At 47.2% G+C, this 21,905-nt stretch overlaps 1 protein-coding gene and 1 long non-coding RNA gene across 9 annotated transcripts in view; both read right to left on the minus strand.

Moving 5' to 3' along the window:
- Positions 1-21,905, minus strand: part of GRIP2 (glutamate receptor interacting protein 2) — a 68,083-nt gene that overhangs the window by 18,350 nt on the left and 27,828 nt on the right. For all 7 annotated transcript variants that reach the window (XM_082345702.1, XM_082345705.1, XM_082345703.1 and 4 more), the window contains 7 exons: positions 19,967-20,092; positions 19,490-19,639; positions 16,520-16,706; positions 15,859-16,004; positions 15,043-15,123; positions 13,101-13,167; positions 12,857-13,002 (listed from right to left, as the gene is read on the minus strand). In XM_082345702.1, the coding sequence (XP_082201828.1) occupies positions 12,857-13,002; positions 13,101-13,167; positions 15,043-15,123; positions 15,859-16,004; positions 16,520-16,706; positions 19,490-19,639; positions 19,967-20,092 (903 nt within the window). The remainder of the gene's footprint in view (positions 1-12,856; positions 13,003-13,100; positions 13,168-15,042; positions 15,124-15,858; positions 16,005-16,519; positions 16,707-19,489; positions 19,640-19,966; positions 20,093-21,905) is intronic.
- Positions 283-12,835, minus strand: LOC309607320. 2 transcript variants are annotated; one of them, XR_014232367.1, is made up of 4 exons: positions 11,870-12,830; positions 7,202-11,637; positions 5,015-7,057; positions 283-4,642 (listed from the first exon to the last, which is right to left on the minus strand). It is a non-coding gene; the product is annotated as an uncharacterized lncRNA (long non-coding RNA). The 2 variants fall into 2 exon arrangements; XR_014232366.1 differs by having other exon boundaries at positions 7,202-12,835.

Here is a 21,905-nt window from a genome sequence, read left to right on the forward strand (position 1 = left end):
CCCACTTCTGCAGCCATTAACACACCCATTCCCTTTTCCTTTCATATATCCATTCCTTCATGCCATTAATACATCCATTTCCTCATGCCATTAATTCACACCTCTCCTAACCATTAATTCACCTCTTCCCTCAGATATTAGTTCACCCATTCCTTCATGCCATTAATACACTCATTCCCTCAGCCATTAATTCACCCATTCCCTCAGTCATTAATACACACATTGCCTCATGCCATCATTTCACCCATTCCCTCGGCCATCAATTCACCTATTTCCTGAGCCATTAATTCACCATTCCCTCAGCCTTTAGTTCACCCTTCCCTTCATGCCATTAATACACCCATTCACTCAGCCTTTAATTCATCCATTCCCTCAGCTATTAATTCACCCTTTCCCCCAGCCATTAATTCACCCATTCCCTCAGCTATTAATTCACCCTTTCCCCCAGCCATTAATTCACCCATTCCTTCAGCCATTATTTCAGGCTTTCCCTCAGCCATTAAAACACCCATTCTCTCAGCCATTACTTCACCCATTCCCTCAACGATTGTTTTTCAAAGCACTTTACTTTTATTAAACTCACATAACCCTCATAACAACTTTATGATACAGGTGATATTTTAACCTTCATTTTGCAGATGAAGAAACTGAAGCACTGAGGTAAGTTGTTCACAGTCACAACTTAGTAAATGGTGTAGTTACAAGCAATCTGGCTCTAGAGTCTGTGCTCTGAAATAGAAGACTCTTGCCTTTCTAGAATATATGTAATCTGGGAGCTCTTACATTAGGTGAAAATTTCAAGTTATGTCATTATTGGGGTAAAATTGAGAATTTTTTTTTTTTTACAGTTTCTAAGGATCAGATTTATCAAAGCTGCATTGAATATCTACTGATATCCATTGTTCCTGTTCTTACAGAGACAAAAAAGCAACTGTCCCCTGGGACAGAGAGCCAGGAACAGCAGTGAGAAGACACCTAACCAAACAAATACAAATCAGCAGAGTAACATAAGAAAACTGCTGGGTCCGGCCCTGCCTAACAGCCTCATTAGTGCCCCTACCTAAATATGTCTTATTTTCACTAATAACTTAGCAAATATCTGGTCAGATAGAATGGCTTGCCTTTCAGAGCAGTAAATAGGTATATCTACCAATTATATATATCGGGAGAAACAAAAACATTTCGAAACACATCACTTTTGAAAATCTCAACACTAATATTCCCTTGTCAAATAGAAATAATCTAATATTCATTTCTTCTATTTTTTTTCATGGAAAGGCACTTTATTTATTTTTAAAATTTATTTATTTAATTTATTTTTGGCTGCATTGGGTCTTCATTGCTGCGCGCGGGCTTTCTCTAGTTGTGGTGAGCGGGGGCTACTCTGTTGCAGTGCACGGGCTTCTCACTGCAGCGGCTTCTCTTGTTGCGGAGCACGGACTCTAGGTGCGTGGGCTTCAGAGGTTTTGGCACGCAGACTCAGTAGTTGTGGCTCGCGGGCTCTAGAGCTCAGGCTCAGTAGTTGTGGCGCACAGGCTTAGTTGCTCTGCGACATGTGGGATCTTCCGAGACCAGAGCTCGAACCCGTGTCCCCTGCATTGGCAGGCGGATTCTCAGCCACTGCGCCACCAGGGAAGCCCGGAAAGGCGCTTTATTTTAAATATAGCAGTGTGTACGTGTCAATCCCAAACTCCCAATCTATCCCTTCCTGCCCACCATCCCCTTTGGTAACCGTAATTTCGTTCTCTAAGTCTGTGAGTCCGTTTCTGTTTTGTAAATAAGTTTATTTGTATCATTTTTTTGTATTCTGCATATAAGCAATATCATATGATATTTGTCTTTCTCTGCCTGACTTACTTCACTTAGTATAATATTCTCCAGGTCCATCCATGTTGCTGCAAGTGGCTTTATGTCATTCTTTTTAATGGCTGAGAAATATTCCATTGTATATATGTACCACATCTTCTTTATCCATTCTTCTGCTAATGGACATTTAGGTTGCTTCCATGTCTTGGCTATTGTAAACAGTGCTACAATGAACATTGGGGTGCATGTATCCTTTTGAACCATGTTTTTCACTGGATATATGCCAAAGAGTGGGATTGCTGGATCATATGGTAGCTCTCTTTTTAGTTTTTTTTTAAGGAACCTCCATACTGTTCTCCATAGTGGCTGCACCAATTTACATTCCCACCAACAGTGTAGCAGTGTTCCCTTTTCTCCACACCCTCTCCAGCATTTATTGTTTGCAGATATTTTGGTGATGGCCATTCTGACTGGTGTGAGGTGATACCTCATTGTAGTTTTGATTTGCATTTCTCTAATAATTAGTGATCTTGAGCATCTTTTCATGTGCCTGTTGGCCATCTGTATGTCTTCTTTGGAGAAATGTCTCTAGGTCTTCCGCCCATTTTTTGATTGGGTTGTTTTTTTGATATTGAGCTACATGAGCTGTTTGTAAATTTTAGAGATTAATCCTTTGTCAGTCGCATTGTTAGCAAATATTTTCTCCCATTCTCTGGGCTGTCTTTTTGTTCTGTTTATGGTTTCCTTTGCTGTGCAAAAACTTTTCAGTTTAATTAGGTCCCATTTGTTTTTGTTTTTATTTCCATTACTCTGGGAGATGGATCGAAAAAGATATTGCTGCAATTTATGTCAGAGTGTTCCACCTATGTTTTCCTCTAAGAGTTTTATAGTGTCCGGTCTTACATTTAGGTCTTTAATCCATTTTGAGTTATTCTTGTGTATGGTGTTAAAGAATGTTCTAATTCCATTTTTGTACATGTAGCTGTCCAGTTTTTCCAGCACCATTTATTGAAGAGATTGTCTTTCTCCATTTTATAGTCTTGCCTCTTTTGTTGTAAGTTAATTGACCATAGGTGCGTGGGTTTATTTATGGGCTTTTTATCCTGTTCCCTAAACGATTAATTCACCTATTCCCTCAGCCATTAATACACCAAGTTCCTCATCCCAGTACATCCACTGCCTCAGCCATTAGTTCACCCATTCTTTCGTGCCATTAATGAACCATTCCCTAATGGGTCACCAATTCCCCCATGCTATTAATATGATTCCCTAAGCCATCAATTCATCTATTCCCTCAGCCATTAATACACCCATTAATTCACTCCTTCCCTCAGCCGCCAATACACCCATTCCCTCAGCCATTAATGATTTCATTTCCTCAGCCATTAATTCACCCATTCCGCCAGCCATTAATTCAGCCATTCTCTCAGCCATTAACTTACCTATTCCCTCAGCCATTAACTCACCTATTCCCTCAGCCATTAACTCACCTATTCCCTCAGCCATTAATACACCAATTCCCTCATGAAATTGTTATACCCAACTGTCAGTCATTAGTTCACCCATTTATTCATGCCATTAATAGACCCATTCCCTCTGCCATTAATGCACCCATTCCCTCAGGCATTAATTCACCCATTCCCTCAGCCATATTTCAAACATTGCCTCAGGCATTAATACAGCCATTCCCTCTTCCTTTAATAAATCCATTAGCTCATACCATTAATACATCCATTTCCTCATGCCATTAATGCACCCATTCTCTCAGCCATAATACACACATTCCCTCAGCCATTAATTCACCCATGTCACCAACTACTGATTCACTATATCCCTAAGCCATTAATTCACCCATTCCCTTAGTCATTAATTCACCCATTCTCGTCAGCCACTGGTTAACCTTCCCTCTGTTATTAAAACACCCGTTCCCTCAGCCATTAATTCAGCCATTCCAACAGCCATTGATTCACCTTTTCCCTAAGCTATTGATTGAGCCATTCCCTCAGCCATTATTTCAAACATTCCCTCAGCCACTGTTTCAAACATTCCCTCAGGCATTAATTCAGCCATTCCCTCAATTATTAACACACCCATTCCCTCAGCCATTAATACACCCATTCCTTCATCCATTAGTTCACCCTTTCCTTCAACCATTAGTTCACCCTTTCCTTCATGCCATTAATACATCCACATCATCAACCTTTAATTCATCCATTCAGTCAGGCATTAATTCACCCATTCCTTCAGCCATTAATCACCCATTCCCTTATGCCATTAATTCACCCATTCCCTCAGCCATTAATTCACCCATTCCATCAGCCACTAATTCACCCATTCCCTCATGACACTGATACACCTATTGCTCGGCCATGGTTCATTTATTCCCTCAAAAACTAATACATGCATTTCCTCAGCCATTAATTCACCCATTGCCTCAGCCATTAAACCACACATTCCCTCAGCCCTTAATACACCCATTCTTCAGCCATTAATTCATCCTTTCCTTCAGCTAATAAACCCATTCCCTCAGTGACTAATGCACCCATTTCTTCATGTCACTAATTTACCCATTCCATCAACCTTTAAATCACCCATTCCCTGTCCATTAATTCACCACACCTCTCAGCCATTAATTCATCTATTCCTTCACTCATTAATATATCCATTGCCTCATGCCATTAAAATACCCATTTCCTCAGCCATTAATTCATCTATTCCCTCACCCATTAATACACCCATCCCACCATCCATTAATTCACCCATCCCTCAGCCATTAATTCAGGCAATCCCTTAGCCATTAATTCAGCCAACCCCTCAGCCATGAATTCACCCACTCCTCTGCCATTAATTCACACATTCCCACAGCCATTAAAACACCCATTCCCTCATGCGATTATAGCTCACCCATTCATTCAGCGATTTTTTCACACATTCCCTCAGCTATTACTTCAACCATTCCCTCAGCCATTCCCTCATCCATTAATACACCCATTCCTTATGCATTTAAATCACCAATTCCCTCAGCCACTGATTGTCCCATTCTTTTAGCCATTACTCAACCATTCCCTCAGCCATTAATTCTGCCATTCCCTGAGCCTTTGAAACACCAGTTGCTGCAACCATTAATACATACATTCCCCCTTCCATTAATTTACCCATTCCCTCAGCCATTAACTCAGCCATTCCCTCAGCCACAATTCACTTATACCCTCAACCATTAATACACCTATACTTTCAGCCATTTTTACACTAATTTCCTCATGCCTAATACACCCATCCCCTCAGCGATTTGTTCACCCACTCCCTCAGCCACTAATTCACCACTCCTCTCAGCCATTAATTCACCCATTCCCTCACCATCAGTTTACACCTTCCCTCAGCCATTTCACACCCATTCCCTCTCTCATTAGTACACCTATTCCCTCCCACATTAACCCATTCTTTCCACCATTAGTTCACTCATTCTCTAATCCACTAATTCACCTAGTCCTTCAGGTATTAATTCATCCATTCCCTCAGCCATTAGTCACCCATTCCCTCAACTACCATAGAACCATTTACTAGGCCTCTAATGCACTCATCTCTCAGCCATTAATTCAACCATATTCTCAGCCATTAACTCAGTCATTCCTTCAGGCTGCCATACACCAATTACCTCAGCCATTAATACACACATTTCTCCACCTGGTTTAATTTGCACACTCCCGCATCCATTAATTCACCCATTCCCTCACCTATTAACTCAGGCATTCCCTCACACATGAATTCATCCAGTCCCTCCGCCATTAATTCACCCATTTCTTGAGTCATTAATTCACCTAAACCCCCAGCCATTAATACACTAATTTGCCCATGCCTAATACACCCATCCCGTTAGTGATTAGTTCACCCATTCCCTCAGCCATTAATTCACCCACTTCCTCAGCCACTAATACCTCCATTCCCATAGCCATTAAATCACCCATTCCCTCAACATTAATTGATCCCTTCCCACAGCCATTAATTCAGCCATTCCCTCATGACATTGATACACCCATGCCATTGATCAGTGATGATCAATGGCATGGGTGTATCATTGATCAATCAGCCATTGATCACTTAATCCCTCAACCACTGATACATGCATTCCCTCAGTCATTAATTCAACTATTCAATCGACCACTAATTCATCCATTCCCTCATCCACTAACTCACCCATGCCTTCAGCCATTACTTCAACTATTCCCTCAGCCCCTAATTCAGCTTTCCCTCAGCCTTTGATACACCAATTCCCTCAGCCATTAATACACATTCCCACATCCATTAATTCACCCATGTCTGCATTCACTAATTCACCCTTTCACTCAGCCATTAATTCAGCCAATCCCTCAGCCATTAATTCACCATTCCCTCACCTATTTTCTCAGCCATTATACACTCATTCCCTCAGCCATTAGTTAATACATTCCCTCATCCATTACTTCGCATATTCCCTCAGCCAATAATTCACCCATTCCCTAAGCCATTAACTCACATATACTTTCAGCCATTAATAAACCAATACCCACAGGTCTAATACATCCATTCCTTCAGCCATTAATTCACCCCTTCCCACAGCCATTAATACACCCATTCCCTCATGCCATTACTTCACCTGTTAATTCAGCGATTATTTCACCCATTTCCTCAGCTATTTATTCAACCATTCCCTCAGCCATTAATACACCCATTCCATCCGAATTTAAATCACCAATTTCTTTAGCTATCATTATACTCATTCCCTCAGCCACTGATTCTCCCTTTCTTTTAACCATTACTCAACGATTCCCTCAGCCTTTGAAACACCAGTTCCCGCAACTGTTAATACACATATCCCCCCAACCATTAATTTACCCATTCCCTCAGACATTAATTCAGACATTCCCGGAAGCCAATAATTCAGCCAATCCTGAATTCATTAATTCAGCCATTCCCTCAGCCATTAATCCACTTATACCCTCAACCATTAATTCACCTATACCCTCAGTCATTTTTACACCAATTTCTCATGCCTAATACACACATCCCCTCATGATTGTTTCACACATTCTCTCAGCCAGTGATACACCCTTTCCTTCATCCATTAATATACCCATTCCCTCATGCCATTAATACACCCATTCCCTCAGTCATTAATTCATCTATTCCCTCAGCCATTACACATTTCCTCATGCCATTAATTCGCCAGTCCTCTCAGCCATTAATTCACCCATTCCCTCAGCCACTAATACACCTATTCCCTCAGCGATGAATTCCCCCATTCCATCAGCCATTGATACACCCATTCCTTCATCGATTAATACACCTATCCCTCATGCCATTAATACACCCATACCCTCAGGCATTAAATCGTCTATTCCCTCAGCCATTAATACACTCATTTCCTCATGCCATTAATTCATGCACTCCTTCAGTCCTAATACAACCTTTCTGTCCGCTATTAATACTTCCATTCTCTCAGCCATTAGTTCACCATTCTCTCAATTATTACTTCACAGATTCCCTCAGACATTAGTTTATGGATACCCTCAGTGTTTAAAACACGCATTCCCCCAGCCATTAATTCATCCATATCCTCAGCTCTTAATACACCCATTACCCCAGGGACTAATACACCCACTTCCTCACTCATTATTTCTCCCTTGCCCTCAGCCATAGTTCACCTATTCCCTCAGCCATCAAGTCACCCAACCCCTTCGCCATAAATTCACCTATTATCTCAGCTACTAATACACCCATCTCCTGGGCCATTAAAACACCCTTTCCCTCAGCCATGATTCACCCATTTCTCAGCCATTAATATACCCATTTCCTCATGCCATTAATTCACGCAATCTGTCAGCCCTAATACAAATTTTCTGTCAGCTATTAATACATCCATTCACTCAGCCATTAGTTCACCTGTTCTCTCAGCCACCAATACACCATTTCTGGGAGTCATTAATTCACCCATTCTTTCCGTCATTAGTTTACTCATTGTCCAAGGCATTAACGCACCCAGATCCTCAGGCATTAATTCAGACACTCCCTCAGCCCATAATTCAGCCAATCCTGAAATCATTGATTCAGCCATTCCCTCAGCCATTAATTCACTTATACCCTCAACCATTAATTCACCTACACCCTCAGCCATGTTGACACCAATTTCTCATGCCTAATACACCCATCCCCTCACCGATTAGTTCACACATTCTATCAGCCATTGATACACCCTTTCCTTCATCCATTAATATACCCATTCCCACATGCCATTAATACACCCACTCCCTCAGTCATTAATTCATCTATTGCCTGAGCCATTAATACACACATTTCCTCATCCCCTAACTCATCACTCCTCTCAGCCATTAATTCACCCATTCCCATGTCCATTACATATCCATTCCCTCATGACATGAATACACCCCTTCCTTCAACCATTAGTTTACCCCTTCCCTCAGCCATTAGTACACCAATTCCCTCAGGCATTAATTCACCCATTCCCTCAGTCCATAATTCACCCATTCTCTCAGTCATTAATACACACATTGCCTCATGCCATCATTTCACCCATTCCCTCAACCACTAATACACCCTTGCACTCAGCCATTAATTCACCCATGCCTTAGCCACCAATACACCTATTCCCTCAGCAATTTGTTCTTCCATTCCCTCATGCCATTAATAGAGTCATTAGCTTGGACATTAACTTACCCATTTCCTATGTCATTATTTCACTCATTCCCTCAGCCACTAATTCACCCATTCCCTCAGCCATTAATTCACCCATTCCCCCAGCCATTAATTCACCCATTCCTTTAGCTGTTATTCAACTATTCCCTCAGCCATTTACCCAGCCATTCCTTCAGCCTTTGATACACCAATTCCATCAGCCATTAATACACACAACCCCCACATCCATTTATTCTCCCATTCCCGCATCCATTAGTTCACTCTTTCCATCAGCCATTAATTCTGGTATTCTCTCAGACATTAAAAATCAGCCAATCTCTCAGCCATTAATTTACCCATTCCCTCAGTCATTAACTCACCTATTCCCTCAGCCATTAATACACTCATTCCCTCAGCCATTACTTCACTCATTCCCTCAGCCATGAATTCACCCATTCTCTCAGCTATTAGTATACCCATTTCCTCATGCCATTAATTCACACATGCCATCAGTCCTAATACAAACTTTGCGTCAGCTATTAATACATCCATTCTCTCAGCCATTAGTTCTCCCGTTCTCTCAGCCATCAATACACCATTTCCGGAAGTCATTAATTCACCCATTACTTCTGCCATTAATTCACCCATTCTTTCTGCCATTAGTTTACTTGTTGTCCAAACCACTAATGCACCCAGTTCCTCAGGCATTAATTCATCTGTTCCCTCAGCCATTAGTTCACCCATTCTGACAGCCATATTCACCCATTTCCTAAGACATTAGTTCACCCATCCCTCAACCACTAATACATCCATTTTTCAGCCACTAATGCAACCATTTTCTCAGCCATTTATTCACCCATTCCCTCAGCCATCAATTCATCCATGCCCTCAGCCATTAATAATACACTCGTTTCCTCAGCCACTACTTCACACATCCCCTCAGTCATGAAATCACCCATTTCTCAGCCGTTAATATACCCATTTCCTCATGCCATTAATTCATGCAATCCATCAGTCCTAATACCTTTCGTCAGCTATCAATACATACATTCTCTCAGCCATTAGTTCAGCCGGTTCTCTCAGCCACCAATACACCATTTGAGGAAGTCATTAATTCACCCCTTACCCCTGCCATTAATTCACACATTCTTTCTGCCATTAGTCCACTCACTGTCTAAGCCACTAATGCACCCAGTTCCTGAGGTACTGATTCACCCATTCTCTCAGCCATTAGTGCACCCATTCTGACAGCCATATTCACCCATTTCCTAAGACATTAGTTCAATCATTCCCTCAACCACTCATACACCGATTTTTCAGGCACTAATGCAACCGTTCTCTCAGTCACTTATTCACCCATTCCCTCAGTCATTAATTCAGCCAATCCCTCTGCCATTATTGCACCCATTCCCTCAGTCATTAATACACCAATACTTTTATGCCCAATATACCCATTCGGTCACTGATTAGTTCACCCATATCCTCAGCCATTAATTCAGCTAATCCCTCAACCATTAATACACCCATTCCATCTGCATTTAAGTCACCAATTCCTTCAGCTGTTAATTCATTCATTCCATCAGCCACTGATTCTCCCTTCCCTTTAACCATTACGCAACCATTCCCTCAGCCTTTGAAACACCAGTTCCCCTCAACCACTAATACACACATCCCCCCATCCCTTAATTTACCCATTCCCTCAGACATCAATTCAGACAATCCCTCAGCCAATAATTTATCCAATCCCGAATTCATTAATTCAGCCATTCTCTCAGCCATCAATTCACTTATAACCTCGGCCATTTTTACACCAATTTCCTTATGCCTAATACACCCATCCCCTCAGGAATTGGTTCGCATATTCCCTCAGCCATTGATACACCCATTTCTTCATCCATAAATATACCCGTCCCCTCATACCATTAATACAGAAATTCCCTCCGTCATTAATTCATCTATTGCCTCGGCCATTAATACACACACTTCCTCATGCCCTAATTCACCACTCCTCTCAGCCATTAATTCACCCATTCCCACAGCCATTATATACCCATTCCCTCATGACATTAATACACCCCTTCCCTCAACCATTAGTTTACCCCTTCCCTCAGCCATTAGTACACCCATTTCCTCAGCCATTAATTCACCCATTCCTTAGGCATTAATACACCTATTCCCTCAGTGATTTCTTCACCCATTCCCTCATGTCATTAATAGTCATTAGCTCGGCCATTAATTCACCCATTTCCTCAGCCATTAATACACCCATTTCCGCGTGCTATTAATTTACCCATTCCCTCAGCCCTATACACACATTCCCTCAGCCTTTAATTCACCCTTTCCCTTAGCCATTAATTCAGCCCATCCCTCAGCCATTAATTCACCCATTACCTGAGTCATTAAAATCACCTATTACTTTAGCCATTAATACATACATCCCCCCATCCATTAATTTACTCATTCCCTCAGACATTAAGTCAGACATTCCCTCGGCCAATAATTCAGCCAATCCCTAATCCATGAATTCAGCCAGTCCCTCAGCCATTAATTCAGCCATTTACTTAGCCTTTGATACACCAATTCCCTCAACCATTAATACAGATTCCCTGATCCTTTTATTACCTATTCAGGCCTCCATAATTGACCCATTCCCTTAGCCATTAATTCAGGCATTGCCTAAACCATTAATTAAGTCAATCCCTCACTCATTAATTCAGCCCATCCCTCAGCCTTTAATTCCCCATTCCCTCAGCCATTAATTCACCCATTCCTCCAGGCATTAATTCACCTATTCCCTCAGCCCTTACACCACCCATTCCATCAGCCACATTCACCAATTTCCTACGACTTAGTTCACCCACTAGTTCACCTGTCCCCTTAAACTCTAATACTCCCATTCATTCAGCCATTAACTCACCGTTTCCCTCAGCTATTTAACTAAGCCATTCCCTCAGCCATTAATTCAGCCATACTCATCACCATTAAGTAAGCCATTTTCTCTTCCATTATTTCACCCATTCTTTCAGCCACTAATACACTTATTCTGAAGCTATTCATTTATCCATTCCTTCAGCCATTAATGCACTAATTCTGTTAGGAGTAGTTCACCCACTCCCTCAGCCAAAATTCACCCATTCCCTCAGCCTTCAGTTCATCCATTTCCTCAGCCATTAATTTACTCCTGCCATTAATTTACCCATTCCCTCAACCATTAATGCACCCATTTTCTCTACCATTAGTTCAACCATTCCCTGACGCCATTAATATACCCTTTCCATCTGCCTAATTCATCTACTCTCTCAGCCAGTAATACACGCATTCCCTCAGCCACTCATACAGCTATTCCTCCAGGCATTAATACAGCTATTCCCTCTGCCATTAATTCACCCATTACCTCAGCCATTAATTCACCCATTCCCTCAGCCATTAATTCAGCCATTCCCTCATGCCCTTACTCCACCCTTTCCCTCAGCCATTATATCATCCATACCTTTTGCCACTAATACACCTATTCTCTTATTCATTAGTTCACCCATTTTTTCATGCCATTAATACACCTATTTCCTCAGCAATTAGTTCAAACATTCTGTCAGTCATTAATTCACCCATTCCCCCCGCATTAATACATCCATTCCCCCATGCCAGGACTTCAGATGGCACCACCTGAGGCCATCTTCTGCTTCCAGAAATGTCTCCTTCCACCCAAACAGCTATTCTAAAAAGAACAGAAATGTGGAAGCAGCATTTTATAATAAAGATTTCACACACCACACAAAATAACAAGGATACGGTGGTGATGATAATATTGATGATAAGAAGACCCCAGATTTCCAGTTTTCCTTAAAAAAATTGGAAAGCTGCCCACAAGTGATCCTCTTTCCCAGGGTAGGAGCTGGCAGCTGCCCCTCTGAACAAGAGATTCTCTCCCCTTCCTTCTGTCTACCCAAACTGTATCGCTTTTCTTACCTTCAGCCCAATTCACTCACTCCTGTCAGCTGTCCAGCCTCAGATGTGTCTGAGTTTGCAGCCTCGGCTTACTCACAGCCACCCATGCAGTGGTACATCCCCCACCCCCACCCATTCATCATCCCATCCAGTCATTTGCCCACAGCGGCTTTGCGCAGGGCTTGTTGGATCCTAGCTGCCGTCAAACTCCAGCCAACCTCGCAAGGGCCCTTGGAGAAGCCCAGACTCGGGGGTAGGGAGAAATCTGCCGTCCACCCGCCTGCATCTTTATTCAAGGGGTCACCACCAGCAGCCCCTGGGTGGCACCCACCACGCTCCCTCCTTGGCCGTAGGGAGCCCCGGATTGCCAGCTGGGCACTGTCTGGTCTGCGTGGGCAGGGTCGGGGGCTGGTGGTGGAGCGGTCGGAACCCTCACCGGAGTTGTCCTCGTCCTTGCGGATCTTCAGCTTCACCAGGTCCTCACACTGGCGCAGGATTTGTACAGCGTCCTCCATGGGGCAGTTGTCCAGGCGGATGTTGTCGATGGCCAGCAGCTTGTCGCCCGGCTCGAGGGTGCCTGTCCTGCAGGAGCAGGGTGGGGACAGGAAGGAGCCTCGCACACGCAGGCCCCGAGCCCACCCTCGTGGGCCAGCCCCCGGCCCTGCCAGGGGCTCCCCTACCTGTGCGCCACGCTGCCTTTCTTGATGTCGGAGATGACCAGGGGCTCCCCTCGCTTCCTGCTGGCCGCTGGAGGGAAGGAGCCATGAAGCCCACCTTTGGTCACCTCAGCCTTGCGGGGCCCAGGAGCTGGGCGTAGACTTGGAGCCACGCGCCCTGCTCCCACAGCTCCCTGGCTGAGCGACTGTGGGCAAATCAGCTCCCCTCTCTGTGCCTCAATTTCCCCTCCGTAAAATGGGGATGAGGCCACAGAGTTCACAGGGACATCAGAGATTAACTAGACAAAGTGGGACAACACCTCCCATGCTCAGCCCACCTCCCAGCAAACAGAGCTCCCTGAGGGGCTGTGTTTGGCTGGTGTCTGTGTCCCCAGCACCTGGCACAGGGCCAGGTCCCAGAACTAGGTGACTTCAACGACTGAGTTCTTCCTTCCCCAATGCAGAGAATGCTGGCTGCCATGGCTCACAGCAGGATCCTGCTGGGGAATGGCTTTTGGCTGAGGGAGCAGCCTCACCCAATAAAATGCCTGCACCCAATGACTGGTTCACGCAGTGCTGCCAAGGCATGGCTCCCAGCCTCAGCTCAGGACAACTCCCGTGGCCTCCCCAGCAAAGAGCTCCCCGTGGGATTGGCCGAGCCCTCTGCTGGGACTACATCGCAGCACAGCTCCTCCCTTTGCCTGGTCCTGAGGCCTCCTCGGCCCACAGGTGTTGATCCTGAGAGCCCTCCTCAATAAGGCCCCTGCAGGTAACTCCTAGCGTGAAAAGTTGTTTCCCGGGGAGCATGAGCTAAGACAATAGGTGGCTGAGTTTTCCTGCAGAAAGAATCCATTTGGGCTAATGGGTTTTTCCATGAGTGACCAGGTGTAAGGCGGTCCTTCTAGCCCATGCAGCATCTTTGCAAATGAGACAAAGGTGCCCCTTCTAATTAGTCTGTTGAGAAAATGTTACAAAACTGTAAGTGGGGCTTCCCTGGTGGCGCAGTGGTTGAGAATCTGCCTGCCAATGCAGGGGACACGGGTTCGAGCCCTGGTCTGGGAAGATCTCACATGCCATGGAGCAACTGGGTCCGTGAGCCACAACTACTGAGCCTGCACGTGTGGAGCCTGTGCTCCGCAACAAGAGAGGCCACGATAGTGAGAGGTCCGCGCACCACGATGAAGAGTGGCCCCCGCTCGCCGCAACTAGAGGAAGCCCTCGCACAGAAACGAAGACCCAACACAGCCAAAAATAAAATAAATAAATAAATTTAAAACAAAACAAAACAAAAAACCTGTAAGTGTACCTTGAATGGGCACCTTGTGTCCTGTACAACCTGGGCAACTGCACCTGGTGGCCCTGCCCAGAGGTTCCTGGGCTGGAAGAAGCTTCTCCCCTTCAATTGCTTAAACTCCCACCGCCACGGACTGCAGGGTCCGGGGCAGGAAGGAGCTGCAGCAGCAGACCTTCTGGACAGTTACCCCTCCGGGGCGTGATGGGGAGACGGCAGGAGATGAAGTCAGAGGACTTCGGATTTTCCTGAGTGAGATGCAGGCTGGGGAGGGTTCTGACTGTTCCCATGCTTATGTATTCTACCTTTCTCTTTCCATTCTGCAGTCCCTCACTTTCATTCCTTTGACAAACATGAATTAAGCACCTACTGTGTTCTAGGCCTTTTCTGGGCCCTGGGAATACAGAGGCAAACAGAAAACTAAACCTGGCCTGTATGTCTGGCGCCTTACAAACCACTTAACTACCCATGGAGACTAAAAAGGCCAGGAGATTCCCATTGTGCAGAACGGGAAACCGAGGCCTTGAGAAGCCTTGCCTAAGGACACACAGCTGGGCACTGCGGTGGAGGAAAGCCACGTCAGCCAGCCCTCCCTCCCACCCAGAGCCTTCCCTCCCGGCCAGGTGCTGGGCGTTTTCTCGGGGCAGGCGGAGAGCGTGCGGGGAGGGGACTCACAGCTGATGGTGATGCCCAGCTCCACGCCACGCCTCTTGGGCAGCTTCACGTGGAAGGTGCCGCTGCTCGGGATGACGGACTCTGGGTGCAAACACACACACACCCACGTGAGACTCAAGGGAAGGGCCTTAGGGAGTCCCTGACCCACACCCATTCTGGTCCAGTGGGGAGGGACCCCAAACAACCCCATCCTGCTTCTTGCACCCACAGATGAGGAAACTGAGGCACGGTGCACTGACTTGTCGGAGACAAGCACCCACCGGGTCGGAGCAGAGTCAGGACTAGAACCCAAACTTCATGGCTGCCGCCCTGCCGGGGGCCCCATGGCCCAGCCCAATCCGTTCGGATCCAGCAAGGACTTACTGGGCGCCTCTCACGGGCCGGGCCTCAGCTGGTGCTTTCACACGCTTTATCTCATCTAATCTGAACAACGCCCCTTGTGATAGAGGATTCTATTCACTATTTTACACTGGGGGGAACTAAGGGTGGGGGAGGAAGGGTCCTGTCCAAAGTCACACTGTCCAAATCACAGAACCAGAATTCTAACCGAGTTGTTTGGGGGTCTTTGCATAAACCCTCACCCCACCCCACCCCCCCAGCTCCTGTTCCACTGCAAAAACCCTCATCAACCCTCACACTGGCATGTGCAATCCCTTCCACCCCGGCCAGTGCCTTTCTCCCACCATTAGTGCCGGGGACACGTTGCAAATGCGGGGAGAAGGATCAGGGCAGGGCGGGAGGTTGCAGGGAGCAGGGTAGTGAAGGGGGGAGCACAGGGTCCCGAAGGAGAGGAGGACGCTCGGGGCACCCACTCACCGGCAACGTCAAACTCCACCTCCAGCACGACCTTGTGGGCCAGCGCCGCGTCCCGCAGCAGCTGGTTGGCTTCCTCCATCGTCCCGTCCTCGGTGGCAATGCCATTGATGGCCAGGATGCGGTCCCCTACCTGCAGCAGCCCACACCTGAACCGGGCAGCCCGGCAGAGAGAAGAGGCCCCATTGGGAGACAGGAGCATTGTGCGGGAGCAGGGCCAGGACCAAGCCTGGGCCCCGCCTCCCGGGCGGGGGTGGAACGCTCAGCTCCTCCCTGTGCCAGCTGTAGATCCTCAGGCAATTTACCACAGGACTCTGGCTAAAGTGTGACCTTGCTGGGCCTCAGTTTCTCTGTCTGTCCAGTGCGGATGATGCCACGCCTTAGGAGATGTATACAGAGGACCCTGGCTTCAGACACACAGGGGTTCACGTCCTGGGTCACTCGAGTTGCGTGACCCTAGGCAGGTGAATCAGCTTCTCTGAGCCTCAGATTCCTCATCTACAAAATGGGGCTGGTAATGGGGCTGACGTGATAGTTGATGAGATACAACTGTGCAGCCCGGCTCGGTGTGTGACTTGGTTTCCCTGGCTGCCGGTAAGCCCCCCACCCCCGAATTGGAGAGTGGAGAGTGGTAGGCCCAGTGGGTTGGGGGCAGTAGGCTCACCTCTCCGCCGGGCTGTCAGGCTCAATAAAACGCACGAGGGGTGGGGAGGACAGGGTCTCGGTGGCGAAGATGCCTCCCTGCAGCTGGAGACCGAAGCCGCTGAGGGGGTCTCCGCAGAGCACGACCTCGGTGGTCTCTGCGTGCACAATCTGGCCGCCTGGCCCCACGGTGCTGGAGGCCAGCGACACTGCGGGGCAGGCAGGCACGGCGCTCAGGGCACAGCCCCAGGGACGCCTTCCTGCCAAAGCCCATCCTCCCTCGGCCCAGACACCTGAAGTCAGAGAGGTGAGTGAGCGGGAGGCCTGACTGGCCCGGGGTGGGGCGGGTTAAGTCGAGGCTCATTCTGAGCCTTGGTTTCCTCACCTGAGCAATGGGATCATGAGTCCCACCTGGCAGAGCTGTGGCAAGGATTAAGGAAGACAGCTCCCGGGACTGCCGTGTTATAAAACAGAGGCTCCGAGGGTCGGTGACATTATGTCATGTCATGTTGTGTGATGTTATATTTCAACTTATTTTATTATTATATCATATACCAAATATCACATTATATTACTATTAGATATGATAGTATATATTATGCCATTTTTGGTAACAGCTTTATTGAGATACCATTCGGCTACCACAGTATACACCCACAGAGTGTACAATTCAACACTCTGTTTTTAGTATATTGAATATTTAGTACGTTCAAGCTGTACAGCCATCCCCTCACTCAATTTTGGGACATTTTCAATCCCTCAAAGAAACCCTGTTTCCTTTAGTTAATCACCCAAATCCTCCCATCTCTTCCAGCCCTAAGCAACCACTAATCTAATTTCAATGTCTTTAGAGTTGCCTATTCTGGACATTTCATATCAATGGAATCATACTATACATGGTCTTTTGTGTCTGGTTTCTTTCAATTAGCATAATGTTTTCAGGATTCATCCATGTAGCACATATCAAAATTCCCTTCCTTCTTGAAGCTGACTAATATCTCACTGTATGATGATACCACATTTTTTTAATCCATCCATTGATGGACATCTGGGTTGTTTCCACCTTTTGGGTATTATGAATAACACTGTATAAACATGTGTAAATATGTTTTTGGGTGAACATGACATATGTTTTCATTTTTCTTGGGCATTTACTTAAGAGTGGAATTTCTGGGTCATATAACTCTGTTTAACTATTTGATATGTTATTTAACATATTTTATTTTATATTCCATATATAAAATACATTTGTATTATTAATATGGATAAGGATATCAATTATTAAATAAAACTTATTGCATTTCATTCTATTAATTATACTGTTGTGTCTTTATATATTATTTTCTTATACTATTATATATTATATATACATTACAATATATGTAACACTTTATTGTTGGGTATATTGTGTTATTATATTTATATTCATTATTTTTTTCACTATTGATTTTTTCACTATTTCATTATTTTTTCACCCCAATGATAAGAGTTGTACCTGGAACATTGGAGGTGTTCAAAAAATTTTATTTAACTAATTAATTGTTATCATCAAGGAAGGAGACAGATAAGGGGTCCCAAGAGTCCCCAGGCTCCATAAGCTCCTGCCTGTGAATGACACTTCTGAATCTTTTCACCTACACAACCCCTGCTTCAGTGGGTGACAAAGGTGGCTGGTCAAGGTGTATTGTATCTCTCATCTGACTCTGAATTCTGTTTCCCTTTTCACCTTGGCTGCCAGGAAGCTCATAACCATATTTAGCGCCTTTCAGGTGCCAGATGACTTATATTTCTCTCTTCCCTCACCTAGTTCAATCTTAAATGGCCCAGTCTGACCTTCCATTCTTTCTGGAGGCCTCCCCAACTCACATGGAAGGAGGCTGGGAATACTTTCAACATCAACAAAGGAAAGATTCTTCCCAGGAAAGATTTCAAAATTCTGGGCATTCTTGTGACTTTTGCTACTTCCACATGTTTCCTGCGTTATCATTCATTACTATTTGTCTTTACATTTATTCATTTTTAAAAATACTTAAATACCTTCATTTCAAAAGGAACTATAGGGCTTCCCTGGTGGCGCAGTGGTTGAGAATCTGCCTGCCAATGCAGGGAACACGGGTTCGAGCCCTGGTCTGGGAAGATCCCACATGCCGCGGAGCAACTGGGCCCGTGAGCCACAATTACTGAGCCTGCGCGTCTGGAGCCTGTGCTCCGCAGCAAGAGAGGCCACGACAGTGAGAGGCCCGCGCACCGCGATGAAGAGTGGCCCCCACTTGCCACAACTAGAGAAAGCCCTCGCACAGAGACAAAGACCCAACACAGCCAAAAATAAATTAATTAATTAATTTTAAAATAATAATAATAGTAATAAATACTCCCTCACTCAACCTGATGTGGTCTCTCCCTGCTTGGAACCCTTAGCCATTTGTTAAAAAAAAAAAAAACTTAAAAAAAAAATAAAAAGGAACTATATATAGTGATCATAAATAAAGAGAAATGTTTATAAGCAAAAGTTAAGTAGAAATATATATCTAATAAAACTAAAAATTACTACACTCTGGATGGCTAGTTTCAGGCCTCTGTGTCTCCTTCTTAGGGAAAATTAACAAATGTCAGAGAGGTGGTAAAGACAAAGTAACCACACCCTGGAATGGATCAGAGGGCTGAAGGAGAGAAAAATGAAATGGAGATACTGTGAGACCTTCGTGCAAATCTGAAAAGGCATCCTTTCCTCAAGACACTTTGCCACCACCTGCTGGGAATTTTTCATAATAAAAATACAAGACAAAGTGTACAAAGTAACTGTCACCCCTCAGGTGTGCCCTTGTGCAGTGCACAACCTGCCCAACCATCCGCAGCAGCCTGGTGTCCCACGCATGCTATTTAATGCCCCCCACCCACCCCTGGCCCCGCCCCAAATACCCCATACCCTTTGGCAAATCTCTCTCTCAGGCACAGAGGCAGCCCAGAGGGGAGGGAAGAGACCATGGCTTACACGAGCTCTTGTGTTCTCTTCTTCGCTGCCTCCTCCGCCCCATTGTGGTCCGGGGGCTCATGGGCTGGGATCCGCGAGGAAGGGTGCTGGGATTGGTGCAGGGAAAGGCGTGGTTCAGGGTCGGCGAGGAAAAGGGAGATGAGGACAAGGCTGGGGGAGATGAGAGCACAGAACCATGAGCCCCAGCAGAGCCCTCCACCCTGCCTCAGGGAGACACAGGGATGCCTTCCCCCCTCCACCATGCTCGCTGTGTGACCTCTGCGATCCAGTCTCTCCCACTCTGGGCCTCAAAGCTCGCAGGGTTTTCACAGACCTGGTGAAACCCAGCTGCCAGACAGGGGCCCATCTCGTCACTAATGTGTGAGGTGATGCTGCGAGGGCCCCTGACTTCTCTGAGTCTTGGCTTCCTTCCCTATAAAGCAGGCTCAAGCCCCTCCCTAGGAATAGGGGAGAGTGACAGCGGGGAGGGCACTTTACATCGGCTCTGGTCCTGGCTGGCAGGGGTGGCCCAGGTGGGTGTCCTGCAGTGGCCGGGCCGGGGGCTGTGGCAGGAGGGCACGCAGGGGTCCCAGCGATGTGGCTGCTCGCTCCTCTGCACCTTCACTGTGGCGGAGAAAGAGGAGAGACAGACGTTGGGGGCTGAGCAGGTCTAGATCACCACACCCCTGAAGGATGAGCTCCTGTCCACACAATGAGGGGAGGAGAGCAGGAACAGAAGATCCAGAGTTTCCCGAGCCAGGCCAGGCATTCGAGATCTTGCCCGCACGTCCTGGATGCCCATCGTGTGCCGGGCACTGTGCTCAGGGCTCAGCCCGAGAGGCAGGAACAGGAGAGGGAAAGCTGGCCCAGACCAAGGCCCACAGCTGGGAGGTGCTGGAGGAGCAGGACGTGAACCAGGCTGACTGGCTTTGGAGCTCAAGAACTGACCGGTCAGCTCCGAGGAGTGCAGTTTGCAGACGGTGACCAGCTGCAGCACCTTCGGAGTCTGCCGCAGTGCTGCGGCCTGGGCCGGGGGCTGAGCACGCAGGGCACCAGGGCCTGGCATTTCTGCCCCACGCTGGGCTCTCGGGGGCCACCTGGGTCCCTGTTGGGTTGGCCCAGGCCTGCCAGGACCTGCATTGCGGTCTGAGGCTGTTCCCGCTTCCTCCCCTCCACCTTCCACAGGCCTCAACCCCAGCGAACTCTTTACTCCAGCTAAGCATCTGCTTCCCAGGGGACCCCGCAGACCCTCTACCAGATCCTGCCCCCCTCACATCCCCAGCCTACCCTTCCTCCCCACTGCCCCAGGCCCTGTACTGGTTCTTCCTTCTGCTGCAGGACTTGCGGGGGGGATGTCCAGCCTGGTGCAACATGTTCTTGGAGGGATGGGTGAGGTCTCGGTGATCTCAGCCCATTGATTCTGCCTCCCTGTTTGGTGCCCCCAACCCCACCTGGGGGCTGGGCCACTTCTGGGGCCAGCAGCCGGGTCCAATCCTGGCTCCATCACTGACCAGCTGTGGGACTGGGACAAGTCACTTAGCCCCTCTGTGCCTGTCATATCTGTAAACCGGGACAAAGACAGTGGCTACTTCCTAGGGAAGCTGGGAGGATCAGAATGAGTTAGCACGTGTGACGTGCTTACAGCAGTGCTGGGTGCTTAGCAGAGGCTTGTTCAGTGAGAGCCAGGGGGACTGTCAGCAGCTGTGTGCTCTCGGAAGGACCTGCCCTGCCGGGAGCCTCAGCGCCTCTGTACCAACCTTGTAGACTTGTCATGTGGGTGAACCCAGATGACCCGTGGGAAGCCCAGGCACCACAGCAGGGGGTAGGGGACCAGGTGACGGTACTTCAAGCCCCAAAGCCTCCTCTATCAGCCCCTGCTGTGGCTTGTCGGGATCCTTACCGACCCTGGCAGAGACCAGAGATGCCGGTCCCCGCACATCTGATCTGCAGAATTTGTCTCTTCTGGAAGATTGGGCTTGCAAAGGGTGGGGCAGGCAGACTCCATCCTCGCCCCCCTCCCCAACTGTGCCCCAAGGGCTGGAATTCACAGCCTGACCACCTTGACCAAGCCTGTGCACTCGGGGTCCTGACGCCTATTTACAGATGAGGCAGCTGAGGCTCAGAGAGGCAAAGCACCTGTCCAGCTGTTAGGGACGAAGCTGGGATGTGAAGTCGAAACCCAAGGGTTAGGCTGCTGGAAGCACTTGCCTGCCCTGAGCAGGAGGCTGCCTTCCTACGACCACCCTCCACCCTGCCCCAGGCCCCCGCTCTGCCCTCTGGAGCCCCAGACCATCTGCTCCCTCTGCTCTTAGAACTGCCCAGCGCCTAGGTCCCTGGTCCAAGCTGGGAGCCCCCGACTCCGCACAGGGGTGGCTCTAGGCCCTCCCTGACTGCTTGGCTGCCTCCTCTGGACGTGCCAAGGGCCCTGAGCTGAGTC

The sequence above is a fragment of the Balaenoptera borealis genome (genome assembly GCF_965194805.1).
Source record: "Balaenoptera borealis genome assembly, chromosome: 12".
In the NCBI taxonomy this organism is placed as follows: domain Eukaryota; kingdom Metazoa; phylum Chordata; class Mammalia; order Artiodactyla; family Balaenopteridae; genus Balaenoptera; species Balaenoptera borealis.